This window comes from Notolabrus celidotus, chromosome 9, assembly GCF_009762535.1.
Source record: "Notolabrus celidotus isolate fNotCel1 chromosome 9, fNotCel1.pri, whole genome shotgun sequence".
In the NCBI taxonomy this organism is placed as follows: domain Eukaryota; kingdom Metazoa; phylum Chordata; class Actinopteri; order Labriformes; family Labridae; genus Notolabrus; species Notolabrus celidotus.
In genome coordinates, this window is record NC_048280.1 from 13,218,892 (window position 1) to 13,237,153 (window position 18,262).

An 18,262-nucleotide genomic window follows, 5' to 3' on the forward strand; every position below is an offset into this window, starting at 1 on the left:
ATGGTTCCTTCTCTGCGTTCATCACCCAATCAGCTGGCAGTGTTCAAGAAGGACAATGCTCCCTGTCACACAGCAAAACAGGTGAAGCAGTTCCTTGAAACTGAAAACCTTGAAATAATGAAATGGCCTGCCCAGAGTCCTGATCTAAACCCAACAGAGAACCTCTGGAAAGTCCTTGGCGACAAAGTTATGGCCAAGAAACCCACTACAGTCACCAAATTGTGGAAGAGACTGGAAGAAGAGTGGACCAAAATCACACCAGAGCAGTGTGAAAGACTAGTGATGTCCATTGGCCGCAGATGTGCTGAAGTCATTCGAAGCAAAGGCCTGTACACTTCCTACTAATTGCTGACCTTCAGAACATTTAGTTGTCATCTTTTTCCATGCTACAGTCATTGTTGTTCTCTAATTTTGATCATTGTGTCTTCTGCAAAATTAAGTTTTTTTGTTGAAATGCCTTAGTTATTTTGTAAAAAAAAAATTCTAGTAGCATAGCGGTAGAGCCACAACACAAAAAAAAAATCCTTCAACTGGTTGGGCAGGAAGATTACATTATTGCAGAAAAAATCAATTGTTTATAAATCGCTCTCTAATTTTGATCTCTATTGTAGGTCTAGTATATAGGGATGCACTGATTTTTTGCCCTTCTCAGTCTCTTTTGTGCAGGGTTGAATGTGTCCCTCTTTCAACACCCTTGACCCCAGCCTGCCCCCCCCCCCCCCAGTAAAATTGGTCTAGAACCACCACTGCCTCCAGAGTGTCCTTGCTTACGCATTTATTTGTGCCTTTTAATACACCTTAATACCTCTCAGGGGTCGTGTTATAGCTCGCACAAAAGCGATAAACAGGCAAAAGTTCAGAAGACACAGCATTTATTTGTCTGTGTGCAAAAGCAGAATAATTTACATGTTGGTTTCCCTGACAACATTAAACCTAACTGAGGTCATGATCTGCTTGGTGAGAGCGAGGACTGGAATCATTTTCTCTGCATGTAAATGGAGATATTGTTCTCCTTGTTTGTGCTACAGTGCACACAGAAGATAAAGCAGTGAAATGTAGCTTAATAAACTGATATGAAGTGATAATAACTACTGCCTCTTGTGAATTGACTCGCAAATATTACAGATACTTGTTTTTATGAATGGTAACAGATCATTCCTGTTGTTGCTTTTATTTCTTACCATTCAACCTCAAGCTTGAATGCCGTTATGCTAATGAAATAACTCCTGCAACCTTCAACCTGCTGCTTCTGATGCTCACATTTGCATTTATTGTTCCTCTGCTAATCCGCATCACAACATCTAACTGTTGAGACACAACCCCAAGGCATGCAACAGGACACTGAACGGAATAATAACTGCAGATATTTATGTTCATTTGAAATGCTAATTGTGTTGTGCTGATTGATATTCTTAAGTGACTCAAGGAGGATAATTTGTGTGACCCTAAGGCTGTCATGATGTTGTGTCAGTTGCCTTCATGGGACCAAAGTGAGAAATGTCTATCCAGCTTTGGCTTGCTTGTCACTTGCTGAAGTGTGCATGATGATCATGCAATGTACTTAATCAGTGCGCTATTGTTGTTAATAGGATTAGTAGTCTACAAGTCTAATTAGTTGTTCATGTCATGCCATTTCATTGCAGACCTCACAGCTGAGATTATTCAGAAAAGTTCTTCCAAATAAGTGTGGCGCAGTCTTGAATACATAAACTGCATCTTCTGCTGTCGTTGCTGTTTTCTTTCGTACATTTGTTAGATGGCACACATCTTATTCAGAGCACATCTGCCGCGACCCCCGCGTGCGGCGCACGCCGGTGGCCTTCGGGTGCGCGTGCGTGTATGCGTAGAGTGCAGAGCAGTGACGTCAGATCAGAATGTCAAACGCGTTGTCAGATCATGTCCATCTGCTTATAAGTAAGAGACCAACCGGGACATCGGTCAGACATCCACAACAGGAGTCATCTCATCCAACACCAGCAACGATGCCCACACTCCGTGATCCCCCCTGTCCGTCCTGGGACTCCTGGCGCTCTCCTCTGCTTGTTACATCCAGAACTGCCCCCGAGGAGGGAAACGCTCACTGCCGGAAAGTGGGCTCAGACAGGTGAGGACTATTGTTCTGTGTGCCATCTCTTTGGATGTCTTTTTTTTTTTTTGTACTGGATTTGAAGAGTTCATTTGCAAAACAGATATCACTGTTTTTATACATTTCAAAAAACCTATTTCTTTTAATAAATTTTTTTAATAAGTAAATTTTTTATGCAGCTAATTAGTAATGTAATTTTGACTTAGTGAAAGCCACCCAGCTTCAATTCATTGATAATACCTAAAGCTAGTAATAGAAAAAAATGTTTTTTAAACATTTTTAAAAAATGTTTCAAAGTGAGTTATCTGTTTTGCAATTTAACTCTTCATTTGCTTTCCTTTACCTTTTTTCATTGTCTTTCTTTTTTTTTTCCTTACTGCATTTGAACCTTAAAAAGAAAATGTATTGTCTTCTCAACAAAAAACAAACAGGCATGTAACAGTCTTAAGGTATCCTTCAACGTTTTGAAAAAAGGATGTTTTAATATGGTTGGCTCAGTGGTTGTGTCCAGATATGTGTATTTCTTGGTAATTTCACATACTAAAATGTGAACCAAACATGGCTAGAATAATTCAAGTACATTTATAAAAAATTGTATGCTGAAAAACAATGTCAAGTTAAAACAGACATTTTTCCTTATTTCAAGAGCATGAGATAGATGTAAGTGCATGTGTGTACATTGAGCTTGTGCATTGTGGCTTACTAGCATGTAAGCAACCAGCATGTTCTGTGAGAGCTTTATTTAATTCTCACAATCTTGATACAGAACATACGAAAGACAAATATGCAACAGAAATCTAGCAAACACTGTTCAGTGTTATAATTCAAACATGAGAAATAGGCTGTTCAGTGAATGATGTGCTCCCTACCAGTGACAACAGTGGTGTTTGAACATTAGTATGAAATATGACATATGTTCAGAAAATTGGAAGAAAGGCTCACATTGCAGAAGGTTAACAATAAATGACTGCAAATATGTAAGTAAAAATGTCCCCAAAAACTAATTTCCTAATTCTCCTGTAGTGCATGTCGTGTGGCCCCAGAGACAAGGGCCGCTGCTTCGGCCCCAGTATCTGCTGTGGAGAGGGTCTGGGCTGCTTGCTGGGCTCCCCAGAAACAGCTCACTGTGTGGAGGAGAACTACCTGCTCACCCCCTGCCAGGTGGGAGGGAGACCCTGTGGATCTGAAGGTGGACGCTGTGCTGCCTCAGGACTCTGCTGTAACTCAGGTGAAGTCTGGGTTGGATGTTTTGACTGTCATGCTCAGACAAGTTTATAAGTCAAATATTTGATGAGTTGGTCTGTATTAAAAAAAATATTTCACCCTCCTCCCTTCAGAGAGCTGTGCGGTGGACTCCGATTGCCTGGGGGAGATCGAGGCCTCAGATCAGACCGACAGCTCTGCAGGGAGCTCGCCCGCAGAGCTGCTGCTGCGACTGCTGCATGTGGCCACAAGAGGACAGACCGAGTACTGAAACTGACAAGACTGAAGACCATCCCTGTCCCACTTAAGCCTGGAGATTTAAACCGTGAACCAATAAAAATGAAAATCCATGTCAAAGCTCAACTTTTTTTCCTAACCGCTTTTATTTTTCTTTGTGTAAGGACATTCACGGTCACAAAAAAACAACTATTTTCAGTTTCAATTGCTAACAATTTTCATCCAGATGGAGAGGAAATTATGTGTATGATAAGACTAGAATATGTTTATTTCCACATAGAACTGTATATACTTATGCACATACTGTATACAAAATTCTATTCTTTAACATGCCAGAGAGAATTGTCGACTGAGTTGTAGGAAACACTGTAAATAAGTCAGTGAGTGGAGATTACAGTTGCAACAGAGATTCATGTAAAACCATGCTTGAGCAGTTAGTCCTTGTCTCCTAGAACAGTATTGTTTATTGAAAATGTGTGAAAAATATGAAGTGTATCACTGCCAAAAAAACTTCCACTGTTAGTCATTATTTCCACATGCAAGCTCAAAATAATTACCACTTGAACAGATCTGTCATTGATGTTTCTGTCTTTTGTTGACACGTGAATGAAAGTGAGAGAGTGATGGGAATGTGCTTTTAGAAAGATTGCAAGCTATCACATGAGAAATCAGCCACAATAGTTGTAGTTAAACTTTTTTGATCAAACTTACACAGTGTTTGCAATTCAGTCTTTTTTCCAGTAAAGCAGAGTTTGTTCACATGTCATTATGAAGGTTATTTAAAACATATAAGATATTATGGGGAAGGCAAATAAATTTAAAGATGGTTGTTACACAACATTGGTGGAAGGATCCAGTGCATGTATTAGTTGCTGCACATACAACGTAGATTGACATTGTTTAACATGTTGACTCAGGGCAGTTCTTTTCAGTCACCTCCCTCAAGGACACAACTTTCTGTGCTCTGTATCAACATGTCCAATTCGTGAAAAACGAAAGTCAGTACATCTTTGACGCCATACTCCTTTGTGTGTTATAATGGGTAGCTGATGTTTGTTCCAGGAACAGTAAAAGATTGCGGTTTGTCAACAATGTTTGCCAGATCCAGTTGGAACGAGATGCAGAAACTCCCTGATTTTGACAGTTACTCGTCCCGACTAATTAAACTCCTGTGTGATATTTCCAGAAACATGACTTCTAAAAAAATACTATACATAGTGTTTCTCTGTACCTCCAAGCATCTTAGTTTCACACCTTGTGATGATTTCTTTTTGGCCCGTGTTGACTCTGGGCCAAATTTAAGCCAATAGTGCAAGAATGCAGATGTTTGCATGACTTTTGACAAGTACCTTTTCTGCTCCTGTTGAGGGGACACTCAATGTGGCTGGGATTTTAGGGGGTTCTGACACTTTGAATAATCAATCAATCCATCAATCTTTATTTGTATAGCGCCAAATCACAACAACGTTATCTCAAGACTCTTTTACAAACATAGGAGGTCTAGACAACTCTATGTCAAATTATGAACAGAGACCCAACTTCAAGACAGGGTAAGACTCAGTCTTCCCCCACCTTAATCCATCATGAGCATTGCACATCGCAGTATTAGCTAGTTACAGTGGTGAGGAAAAACTTCCTTTTAACAGGCAGAAACCTCAGGCAGAACCAGACTCATGTTAGACAGCCATCATGCCTCGACCGAGTTAGGTCTGGAAAGACGGATAGAGGGGAGTAAGAGAGAGAGGTGATAGTGATGAGATGAGTAGTAGAAGCTGTTGTCGCTGGAGTCCAGCACGTCCGTATCAGCTGGAGTCCAGATCGTCCGCAGCAGGAGGACGTCTACTGCAGCTCAGAGGGAACTACGAGACAATGGAGCTCAGGGACACCAGAAAGGTCTATGGTTAGTAACTTTAATGGGACAGGGGGAGTTAAAGTAAGTGATGAAGGGGTTGGGGGGGAAGGGGGTGAGTTAGGATCCCAGTGTGTCAGTGCGCCAGTTCCCCGCCAGTCTAGGCCTATAGCAGCATAACAGAAGCTGGTTCAAGCCTGAGCCAGCTCCAACTATAATAACTATAATAACTATAACTATAATGATAATGAAACATGCCCCGGTCAAATTGACCCAGGAACATTATTGTTGTTCCTAAGAAATGAACATAACAGGAGGGTTAACCATTGATTAAGTTCCAGTAAATATCTTATGAGGCATTGAAACAAAAATAGTGTAAATACTACCAACAGTGGTAATTGATGAACATAAGATTTTGCATAGACATTCATGATCCCCAGAGGATGAGTGAATTTGGTGATCCACAGGCATTTCCTTCAGAGTCGCAGTCATGCCAGCCTCATCTGTCTCAGCACTGAACTTAAAGGTTGGAATGAAATTCAGCAGAGACATTCATGGTTCCCAGATGATGTACCTTATTGAGATTGGTAATCCCCTGAATTTTCCACTAGTGTCACTCTGATGTTGACATTTAGAGTTTGAGAGTCAAATCTCAACAAGCATTGATTTGACGGTCAAAACATTTGTTGAATAAATGAATGCTCCTCATTGGATGAATTCGAGCCATAGGATTGGAGCAAATATCAGCTTATCAAGTGTCAATCTGAACAGCCTCTGGTGAAACATTAGATACATAAACAATTCTTTAGTGTTGTTCTTTTTTGTAAGTTATATTTTCAGGCCTTCATTCTGAGACAGCAGATAGAGCAGGAAACTAGGAGAGAGAGTAGGGGATGACGTCCAGGAGGGGGAATCAAACCCTCACCATCCGCTCCAGGAAGGTGGCCTCAGTTCATGGTGCACCAAATCGATGCCACTTTCTTTCTTTCTTTCTTTCATTCTTTCTTTCTTCCTTTCTTTCTTTCTTTCTACTTTTCTTTTTTCTGTTTCTAATTTTTCCCACTTTCTTTCTTTTTTTCTTTTTCCTTTTCTCTTTTCTCTTTCTTTCTTTCTTTCTTGTCCGCTGTTGTCTTTTTCTATATCTTCTTCTTTTCATTTTCTTGTTCTTTCATTCTTTCCCTTTTCATTCTCACTGTCTTTCTTTCTCACATTCCTTATCATTTATCTTTCTGTCTCTCTCACTTTCCTTTCCTTTCTTTTTTCTTTCTTCCTCGTGTTCCTTTATCTTTCTTTTTCATTCATTCTTTCTCTATTCTCATTTTCCTTTCTTTATTACTATCTGGCTTTTCTTTCTTTCTTTTCTTTCTTTCTTGTCCTCTTTGTCCTTTTCTACTTCTTATTCTTTTAATATTCTTGTTCTTTCCTTCCTTCAATCTTTTTCTTTTTTCTGTTTCAAATTTTTTCCCCACTTTCTTCTTTTTTTCTTTTTCCTTTTCTCTTTTCCTCTTTCTTTCTTTCTTGTCCTCTGTTGTCTTTTCTACTTCTTATTCTTTTCATTTTCTTGTTCTTTAATTCTTTCTCTATTTCCTCCCCACTTTCATTCTCGCTGTCTTTCTTTCTCACATTCATTTTCTTTTTTCTTTCCTCCTCATGTTCCTTTTTCTTTCTTTTTTCATTCATTCTTTCTTTATTCTCACTTTCCTTTCTTTCTTACTATCTGGCTTTCCTTTCTTTCTTTCTTTCTTTCTTTCTTTCTTTCTTTCTTTCTTTCTTTCTTTCTGTCTTTCTATCTTTCTTTCTTTCTTTCTTCATTTAAGTCTACGTAACATCATGTTTTAATCTTATGTTGACATTAACTGAACGTTGCTAGCTGTAACAAATTCTCACGATGCAGCAGTGGCAGTCGAACCAGGCTGCAGAGATTTGTTTTGAAGAACATGACAAATCCTCAACATGTGTTTTTTTAAGGCTCAGAGTTCTGCATCAATGTCAAACTGTCTCAGACTGAAGGTAAACAAAATAGGTTTTGTGATTTGACGGCCTATCATGTGATCTGGCACTGAGTGTTGAGTGCTGAAAAATCAATAGCAAACCAAACATTAAGACAATGTTTTCACTAGTCGGTTTTTGACGGTTGCCACATTTCCAAATTTCCCACTTTCAAATAAACACCAAAGAAGTGCGTCTATCATTTGTGGTGTTAGAAGAATTCCCCCAAGGACCAGTTTGATTTTTAACCCACTAATTATATTATCTAGTTTGATGCTATGATAAATTTCACAATAGTAAGCTCCACCTGAGGACATGATGAGTTAGCTGCAGCTTCTGCACAGTTAGGTACAATTAATATCTTTTTACTATCAGATCCAGAACTTGTCAACACGCCTTAATCAATACCTACAATCTTTAGGAGTATGTTGCTATCTATCAGATCGCATTATACCTTTCACAGACAGAAGGGGTCAAAGGTCAGGTCAGTCTGCAGAGCTATTTCTTTTGTTAAGTCTTGCACTATTCACACATTTTGTTGTTTTCCTTTTATATTTAAAATGCATTTTGTTATCTAATGCTGAAACTTTATCTTCAGAGTTTTTAAAGTACAACCTACAGTGTATCCTGTAGTGTGTCTCCTGGTTTGTGGCAGTTGTTCTTGCAAAGTTACCTCTCTGTATCCATCAATCAAAAAAGAGTCAGTTAAAAGACAGGTAATTAAACCTGTCCGAGCATGTTTAAATGGAGCATACCTTTACGACACACTCATCCAACAGAACTAGAGCTCAAAATGAAAGTAACATTTGTTTTCATAAGGACTTAAAACTCACCGGGGGTTAATTATTTTGTCATGAACGCTTCAAGCGCATGTTCACACACTTGCCCCTGAATGTGGAGGGTGGGTGCGGAATTGTGAGCGAGGGTTCAATAAACAGCATACACCCATTTCCTCTGCTCATTTGCTCTGGCATCATGGATCTGAAAGTTGTCTTTGTGACTGTCTGTCTGTTTGCTTTGGCCATCTACACTAATGAAGGTAAGGACGCCATTATCTGGGCCTTTTTTCCATTAAAACCAGGAAAACACAAACTGTATTTGTTTATAGATATATGAGTCAGGGGAGGGAGTTTGTTAGTAATTATCTTTTTTTCATGCATTTTGAAAACTACGGAGAAAATTTTTTTTTTTGTTAAGATTATTTTCTGTCTTTTATGTTTTTTTTTACCTTTGAAACCTAATAAACCCAAAGCTGGATCAAGATCCCATTTATATTACTCTCCTAAATGGAAGGTATACTGAAGTTAATTTAAAACTGTTTTTTTTTGTGTCACCATATTCTGTCTTATACTCTGAATTTCCAACTTGAAAACTGATTCCTCATTGCAGCTGGCATCCCAAAATGCTGTGTCAAAACTAGAAGGGACATCTCTATGCGCATTTTGCGGAATGTCATCAGATGGGAGGTGCAGCAAAACAACGGTCAATGTGACATCGAAGCACTGATGTAAGTTTAAGACTACTAAGTCCTCCAGTTCTCTAATATCATAATATTATGTTCAGTTCTTTAATTTAGAAAAAAATGGCAAATAAAATCAACTGCTCAGCCAAAAGAATCCAGGACAACCACTCCAAGAATTATCTCTTATTACTCCTTTTACTGTAATTGGATGCTGTGTATTTCTTCTTCTGGTATTTCAATTTAAACATGATTTCCTTTTTTTGTGGGTTCACAGACTGCATGTGAGAGACCACCAAAGGCCAATTTGTGCTCATCCCAAGCTGAAGAGAGTTATCGTGAGGATGAAGAACAGGAGAAGGAGGCATAGCAGGACAAAAACATCCATCTGAGATTTACATTGAAAGATTCCACAAAACGTTCCTGTGAAATTTTTGTTCTACAGTTCTACTTGTTTACAGGAGCTTGTGTCATGCAAACGTCCTGAAAGCTGATGAGGTGTTTATTGCAAAATATCTGGCTTACTTGTGAAAGGCAGTTACTGTGCTTCCATAAGATAAGATAAGAGATTCCTTTACTCGTCCAACAACAGGGAAATTCAAGTGTTACAGTAACAGAGTAGACAAAGTGCAAAAGAAATATATAAAGCAAACAAGAGCCTATAAATTGACAACTATTAAAAAGTTATTAGCAATTAAAATTAAAATCAAAATTAAAGAGGTAAAAGATAAGCATATCTTAAAATCACACACATACACACACATATAAATATATATACATATATATATATTATTGATTATAGAGTCTGACCACTGCAGGAAGAAAAGACCTGTAAGACATAGTATTCCTTTTTATGCTTTTATCCCACATTTAAGCTAAATCCTTTCCTTTTTTCTACATTTCCTTTTTTTTATTTTCGACTTAGGATGACGAGATACAGAACATATTGTTACATATGATATGGGATGAATTTGCTCTTCTACAGCTTTATAGTGCCTCTTACATTATAATGCATCATACAACTATGCTTTAGAAGATTATACAACACTGGATTTCATTATTAAAACTTTAAGTGTGTTTTTTTACTAAAACATTTGCTCATTATTTTGTTCTCAGCACAGGATTTCAATGTCAAAAGAATGTTTTCATGGTTTGGTCTCGTTTTTTTTCTAACTTTGAAATAATGTGACTGCTACTTTCACCTCTGTATTGATAAACTTGTTGAAAATAAATCTGTAAAATGTGATTTCTGTGTTGTGTTGCCTTTGTTTTCAAACTTTGTCAGAAACTGCAGTGGACAGAAACCTTTTCCTAGCAATAGCCAAATATCAACAGTCAATAATTTTATGTTATGTTATTATATTTTAAATTTATTGCATTAGAAGAATGCACATTCATCAACATTTCAGTAGTATGCGTCAGCAAAAATATGCCGGAATTAGCACAAAAGCTCAATTTGATCCGTCATCCTAAGGTAGGTACTTAAATAAAACAGAAAACAAATCTTTTAATTACAGGGTTTATTAAAAAGACAGTTCATGAGACAATGCACTCAATAATTCACCAACTGTTTTACTTACAAGATGACTAATCCACTTACTGTAACCCAGTTAAAATGCAGCAAGTGCCTAAAGCTCTGAGAATGGGCATCAGAGGAGGAAACAGTCATTTAAACTGTAAAAAGAAAGAGACAAATCAAACAGAAATCAAGCACTTTTCTTAGTTGTTGTCTGATCATATGCATGTATACGTTTTGATTTGAGTGAGACAAGTGAAACTTTTCATGTCTGATAAATCTATACTTTGAATTCCAAGTAAATGTAACTGAATTATCTTACAGGAGCAAGTCAGTGGATTTGAACTCTGTTCAGTCTTGTCCCGTGATGATGAAACCCTGACCCCACTGTCATGACTAAACCTACAGAGACAAGCTGCTACACAAACACACGTACATAAAAGCTTTCAAAGCTTCACCGAGTTGATTTATTTCTGTCATTCCTCAGTGAGTGATTGTTTTTGAAGAATGATGATAAAGAGGTTGTACTCCGAATACGGTTACTGAGTTGCTTTTCAACTTATGACGCTTATACGCTACTGTTTCAAAAGAAGTTTTGTACTAACATGTAATGTACCGTAAACATTTGTCAACTGTAAAACTATATTTCTCTTCAGTTGGAATCTTGCTATCCCAGATTTTAACATACATATCTAACATCTCATATCAGTACTTTTGGATTTATACTTTGGTATTATATCATTAGAATAATACTGGATCATTGTTCTGGGGATGGATTCTCTTATACTTATAAAGAGCATGTTTGTCATGAAAGTGAATAATCATGTTATCCCATTTTCTCATACTTTCTCTCTGAGCTTTCAAAGAGCTGAAGTCCAGAATAATTAAAAACTGTACTTATCCAAAGACTGTCAAACATTCAAAGTATAATGCAGTTGAAGTATCTGATGATTTGCAGCACAGTTTAAATCATGGATAATTAGAACAATTTGGACATGAGCTAGATGAAAAATATGCCGACATGACAAAACAAACTCAAACAGTTCACTTCCTCACACCCTTTAGCTATAGAGCTACTAAGCATCAACTGATGATAACTCATCTTTTAAAAATGACAGAAACCCCCTGAAGCACCTGCAGTAGTCGGTTTTTGAGCAGGTTTCTACAGTACAGGTAATAAAAAAACATTTAATGCGCCAAATGTGTTTGTTTTTCAGTTTACTAAAGAGTGATTCACTTAGACCACACTAGAGGAGTCATTCTTTCTTTACCAGAGACCTGAGGCTGAATCCAATCAGGCTTCGTGACATCAGTGACAGTATAAGAAAAAGATGTTGAGAAAGCACAAAAGACAGGGTCAAAGCAAAGGTTCCCATAACACACACAAACATGGCACAGCTGTGAGTTGTTAAATCCTTCTGGCAGCTTAATCTGTCATCATAACTCTCCAGTGAACTGATTCATCAGCATATGCTGGCAAGAACCTTTGACTGGGGCTCATCAAATCAAATCAAAAGAACAAAGAGGTAATTGTATACATCTTTAGTATGTAGAAGAAAAGCATGGAGAAAACTGTTCCCCAAAAGAAAAGGACACAATGAGAGGAGTTGCAACACATGAGAAAGTTGAAACCTTCTCCTTTACTGTTCAAGATTTTTTTCTACACTTTGAGGACTTCTTAATTCTGATGCAAGAGCACCCTCAAGTGGAAAAACCGTTAGCATAAAGTGACAAAACATGAATATACTTTGGACATATACATTGGCTTTCAATGTCATTGCATACCAAAATCATTCCCTCAGATTCCTTAGGTCTGCTAGTATTTTTGCAATCAGTTATTTGCATGCTGTGTTGCAGGTATTAGTCTTATACTTGACTTTGCACTGTTAGCATGCCACTGCCAAGTGCCATCACATTCTGCATACAGCACTTCTTTCTTATAGTTTCCCCCAGGGCACAGACTTATTTAACGATCCAGCTTGTTTTGAAGAATCTTTACTGAACCATCAGCATATTTAACAGCACTTGACTCTGCAATGCCCCGTAAGAAATGGATGAATATCTGCACATACCTAATGTGTCTTGTCTTGACTAATGTCTTTTAAGGTCTTAAGAGAGTGTCACAAACCATGCAATTGGATGTCAAGCAGGTTTCTTCTCTGCTGATGTATAAATATGGGTAAAGTGCAATATTAAGTGTTATTTATATATTTATTACTCAACAATTATAACATTTTAGTAAACTTTTCCTCCCACACATATGTACTGACGACAGCATGTTAAACACTTTGCTGACTTGCGCAGACCAAGCCTGAATAAAGTACTTTGTTTTGGGGGCAGCATTGTTGCGTATAAGGCAGATGGGCGGTTTCCTTGCTTTGCCTCCATGTCTACTAAAGTATTATAGCCTAACTACTTTTTATGGTAACAATATTAAGAGTTAAGCTCTGACAAACTCTGCTTCTTCACACATATATAGTTAGGAATTTAAGTGTGGCTAATGATTCACAATACAAAATTATGTCATGTCACCGACTGAAAGCAAGATGGAGAAAATGTGTTTTGTATGTGTATGTGTTCTGCAATGCGGTTGAGTTAGCTGAGGAACCACGACTGCAGAGGGCAGTGGTGTAACAGTGCACACAGGAAAGAATGAGTCATCATACCAATTGTCATTCACAGTTATAGTCCATCCTACACCTTTAAAATGACGATACACAACACCGTTATGAAGAAACACTTCCTCTGGTAGACTGTGAGTCATGTGACATGCAATAGGGCCTAATTGCTGTTGTTCTACTCCTTCCACGACAGCCACCGAAATATGGGGCGAGGATCCAGCAACCTGAAATAATGACAAAGCCAAATCTCCAATGTTTGGTAATTAGAAAACACCTTTAGGGGTTACTGCCAAAGTATCTGAAAACACAGAGAAATTAGATCCTAAATAAGGGCCAATGTGCTGGGAGTAAACAACATCCGTTCCTGAAATGTCAACATGCAGAGTTACATGAAGATCTTGTAAGCCTGTTAGCTTGGAGTGGTCTGGCAGGTCTTCTCTTCCAGCCAGGAAATCATTAGTCTGAACCCAGGTTACCGTCTGAGAGGCTATAGCATCTGATTGAAGAGGTGTATACATTAGAGAATAATAACACCCTGCATTTATAGCCTTTAACATGTTAGAAAAGAGGCTAGAATTTTGTTCAGGAACCGTGACATAGATACCGTCAGGAGAACAGTAAATAGTTGCATGCCACTTGGATAACAAATCTCGACCTAACAGATTACATGGGGAGTTATCAGTAATCACAAATGAATGCTCACATGAAATAAGTCTGAATTTAACTTTAGCTGGTGCTCCAATAGGATATGACATAGTTATCCCGGCTATTCCTACTGTTTTCACATGATCAGAAATAGGAACTAATCCTATACGCTTAGCATTTGATTGGTTAATAGTGGAGACTGTCGCACCTGTGTCCACTAATAGCTCAACAGACTTTCCATCTATTAATACTTCAACAGCGGGTTCAGCAGTTACAGTTATTTGGGGGCATGCGGTTACAACTTCCTGTTCTGTGTCTACATTTTTTTACACACTGGGAGACACTGATCTGCCGTCCTATTGTTGAGGAGATAACCACTGATTCAGGGGCGGTCCCGGTCTGGGGGGAGCCCATTGGTTCAGGGGTGGTAGGGGCGGTCCTGGTCTGGGGCCCTGTTGGGCCTGAGGCGGAGCCTGAGGCCCATACGGCCAGCCTCCTCTTTCTGTTATTCGAGGACCAGCTGCACACGCTTTTCTTTTCTACTTCCTCTTTCTTCTCTGTTTTGTTCACCATGAGCAACACCTTTCCTGCTTCATCTATTTGCTTCTGTAAATTTTTACCTTTTTCCTGACTTTCCTTCATATATTTTGTCACTCCTTCTAATTTAGTAGCTGCTGACTGTCTTTTTTTTTGCCTACAACTTTCACTAAACTCCATTTAACATCCTCTCCCTTCCTAGGAGGATACTTTCCTCCTTTACCATCTTTCCCTAAATAGAGCTCTTTTAGCTCGGTATCGCATGCGCGCAGGACCTTTGGATCAAAGGTTCCTTCTTTTGGCCATTTTCCATCAGTTTGTTTGTTCCACAACTTAAACAATTTAGGCCAATCATGGTGTGGATAGGATCCGTTTAATCAGTGTGTCTCGTAAAAACTTTGTTCTAGCATGGGCTCCTTCAGGAGAATCTGGCTTTTCTCCCCGCAAAACACGTTCTCATTTTTCCTTGGATCTCCTTATGGCTTTATTAATAAGAAACAACAAATAATTCTGGCCTGCACCTGAATATAATCCTTGATACACACCACAGTTATGAGCAATACACAGGGGTCTGCCACGGATCATCTGCCGGACTATCCCCAGCTCACCAACTCTCACAAGCATATTTACTTGGTTTGTCACACAATTTTACACACACGGATGATCAACATATAATTGCCATTTCGTCAAATGGTACAACATAACACAATCATCAAAAACAGCTCTCCACAAATGCCACACAACAGAACCTCCAACTTTAATAAAAACACCTTTAAATATTTTTCTATAGCACTTGAGACGATCAGCATCTGTTTCATATTCATCAGCGTAAGGTTCCTCAGCAAGCTCTCAAAACAATTTGATTTTAACTATTTAAGGGTTACTTGATCTCGTCGGTGAAATGCCCTTCATCTATATTTTTACTTAACAATATCAGCCTCTTCCAGTTTTCCGACACTGCCCGCCGGGCTTTATCCTCACAGATGAGGGGCCTAGGGCCACTCCGTGTTCTTTTCCTTAATTTATTAGGGATCCCGTAACCTTCAGCACAGTCAAGAATACAACTCTGAGCACTCCACACTAAACTTGAGAATCTTTAGAAAAGGTGTTCTCTTACCTTAGTCTAGATGTACAGTGGAGCAGTTGCATCAGGTCTGTGGCTTCAGGTGTTTAGGATCCCATCCTCGTCGCCATTAATTGTGGTAGGGTGACCCAGCCGTGAGGCGATCGTCCAGCGGAGCAGTGACCAGAAATGAGGCTTCGAACTCAGTATCAAAGTTTACACACAAAGTTTATTCATGCAGCATGAGAGAGAAGTTACAGCATAATCAAGAGCATATGAAGTTCTCCACCGAATGACAGAGATGCTCAATACTTTATAGTTCTTCAAACATAAGGGAGGAAAAAGGGAGGGGGAAACGTGTACATGTCATCTTAATACAGTTGTTCATAAAGAAAAACAAAGGGAGGGGGAGAAAGGAGGGGGGGTAACAGGTGTGGGTGAGTTGCAATCAAGGGTGAGCAAAGGGTCATGTCAGGTGAACATTGTACCCTGGAAACAACAGAGACATTACCTCAGTCTAGTGGTTTACAAAAAGCACACGTCTGCACATATCCTATTCATCTTACGACATTTGTGGTTATCAAAAGCACATATCAACAATTCTTAAGAAAGCGTACATCGGTATCACTGAATATTTATGTAATCATAAGGCACTCATTCATCTTAATACAAACCGTTTGTCATCACGTTACCAAAAAATCCCCTCAGCTCACATTCAACCACAACCTGAGACTAGGGTGGGCTTCTCGGCCTGCCCATCCGGGCTGAACCTGCCTTGAGCTGCAGAAGCGGAGGTTCTGTCCTCGATTTCACCTTTGTGCAGATATTTGCACAGATCTCTGGCCATATGTCTTACTATTTGCTGGTTACTTCAATAAATCATGTATAATGAAAAACATATTGATACAATTGTTAAAAAGAAGAATACATGAGCAAGGAATACATGAACATAATAAGAAACAGGATTATCTGTAAGAAAAATGCATGATTATAATAGAGGGTATTAATCAAGATTCCACAGCATAAAGTGACAAAACATGAATATACTTTGGACATATACATTGGCTTTCAATGTCATTGCATACCAAAATCATTCCCTCAGATTCCTTAGGTCTGCTAGTATTTTTGCAATCAGTTATTTGCATGCTGTGTTGCAGGTATTAGTCTTATACTTGACTTTGCACTGTTAGCATGCCACTGCCAAGTGCCATCACATTCTGCATACAGCACTTCTTTCTTATAGTTTCCCCCAGGGCACAGACTTATAGATATTTAACGATCCAGCTTGTTTTGAAGAATCTTTACTGAACCATCAGCATATTTAACAGCACTTGACTCTGCAATGCCCCGTAAGAAATGGATGAATATCTGCACATACCTAATGTGTCTTGTCTTGACTAATGTCTTTTAAGGTCTTAAGAGAGTGTCACAAACCATGCAATTGGATGTCAAGCAGGTTTCTTCTCTGCTGATGTATAACTATGGGTAAAGTGCAATATTAAGTGTTATTTATATATTTTTACTCAACAATTATAACATTTTAGTAAACTTTTCCTCCCACACATATGTACTGACGACAGCATGTTAAACACTATGCTGACTTGCGCAGACCAAGCCTGAATAAAGTACTTTGTTTTGGGGGCAGCATTGTTGCGTATAAGGCAGATGGGCGGTTTCCTTGCTTTGCCTCCATGTCTACTAAAGTATTATAGCCTAACTACTTTTTATGGTAACAATATTAAGAGTTAAGCTCTGACAAACTCTGCTTCTTCACACATATATAGTTAGGAATTTAAGTGTGGCTAATGATTCACAACACAAAATTATGTCATTATGTCACCGACTGAAAGCAAGATGAAGAAAATGTGTTTTGTATGAGACAGGTAAACACGACTTGGTTTTGAATCTTGTAATAGTCAGTGTACACAGTACAAGTACACCATGCACAGTCAATCTTGCAAAGTTCCAATAGATCAGATAACTGCTTTGGCATTTAGATTAAATAGGAAGAGCAAATAGCTGAGTTAAAGGTTGAACCATGAACAACATATCAGTAATGGAGTTTTAAGCTCTGAAAATTAAATGAAAAAAGAACAGTAAACAAGAGGAGAGTCTAGGAAAAATGAGGATGAAACTCCACCTTCTCAGCTATAGCACCATGAATCCTTACGTGATGTTACACTCTTTCACTGAAAGTGCACTAATGCCACTTTAGTCTTATTTTGAAAGAGGTTTTCTGATGGCACCAGGTGGGTCTCCTCAACCTTACAGAAACATTTATAGTAAATCCTTATTGACGACCAGGCCTGACTTTAGCATCTAAAGGGAGAGGCTACGGTAATATGCTTACAAAAAGCACAGCAGGGGGCCAAGGACACATCCCTGTGGGACTCCTATGATAATGAGGATAGGGCGGACATTTGGCTGCCCAGTTAATTCATTAATTAAAGCTGTGTGATGAACCAAAAGTAGTTTTGTCCTGTCAGCATACTTGAACCTCTGTAAAGGCTCATGGTTTTGCATCCATGTCTATACTTATTTTTCTTGTGACGTTGGGATAATTTATCTCATTTTTTCAGAGAACAAATCTTGTCTTTTGTCTTTTTGAGCTTCAACCTGTAAGATAAATGTCTCGTAACAAAATGTCTTTGTATTCTTCACTGAGGCAAATTTTTCTAAACAATGTTTGTGGATAAAACAAAATAACAAAAGAAACTAATAACACGCCTTTCTTATTACCTGAAATTTGTTTACCATATGTATAACTGTGCTCCTTTTATGGAGTAGTTTAGTACAGAAGCCCTTAAAAGAACAATACATTTCATTTTCTCTGTTTGCTTGTCATATTTTTCTCGTTATCTTGAGGAAGCAAAGCTTGTATCTTGAGATAACGAGAAAAATAAGGTGCGATCTTGAGAAAACAAGGGAAATTAAATCGTTATCTCCAGAAAACAGAGAAAACAAAATATATTTAAGTATGTCCTTTTAGGGCTTCTGTACTTGTTTTTTAATTTCACTTTTTATTCATTTTTGACTGATTTTGCAGGTGTACATTGT

General features: G+C 38.4%; 2 protein-coding genes across 2 annotated transcripts; both read left to right on the plus strand.

Moving 5' to 3' along the window:
- Window positions 1-4,095, plus strand: LOC117818571 (vasotocin-neurophysin VT 1-like). The gene is given in 5 exon segments (XM_034691509.1): window positions 1-301; window positions 1,916-2,001; window positions 2,003-2,104; window positions 3,110-3,314; window positions 3,424-4,095. Coding segments are annotated over 5 exon segments (831 nt in total). The 3' UTR covers window positions 3,561-4,095.
- A 4,219-nt stretch (window positions 4,096-8,314) lies between these two features.
- Window positions 8,315-9,411, plus strand: ccl27a (chemokine (C-C motif) ligand 27a). The gene is made up of 3 exons (XM_034691810.1): window positions 8,315-8,403; window positions 8,754-8,871; window positions 9,101-9,411. The coding sequence occupies exons 1-3, from the start codon at window positions 8,340-8,342 to the stop codon at window positions 9,213-9,215; spliced, it is 297 nt and encodes a 98-aa protein (XP_034547701.1). The 5' UTR covers window positions 8,315-8,339; the 3' UTR covers window positions 9,216-9,411.
- The last annotated feature ends 8,851 nt before the right edge of the window (window positions 9,412-18,262 follow it).

Bases quoted from the DNA above. Each gene is read 5' to 3' on its own strand.
- ccl27a (XM_034691810.1), top strand. From the start codon at position 8,340: ATGGATCTGAAAGTTGTCTTTGTGACTGTCTGTCTGTTTGCTTTGGCC. The intron at 8,404-8,753 runs GTAAGGACGCCA...TCCTCATTGCAG, and splicing joins GGCCATCTACACTAATGAAG to CTGGCATCCCAAAATGCTGT. The intron at 8,872-9,100 runs GTAAGTTTAAGA...GTGGGTTCACAG, and splicing joins TGTGACATCGAAGCACTGAT to ACTGCATGTGAGAGACCACC.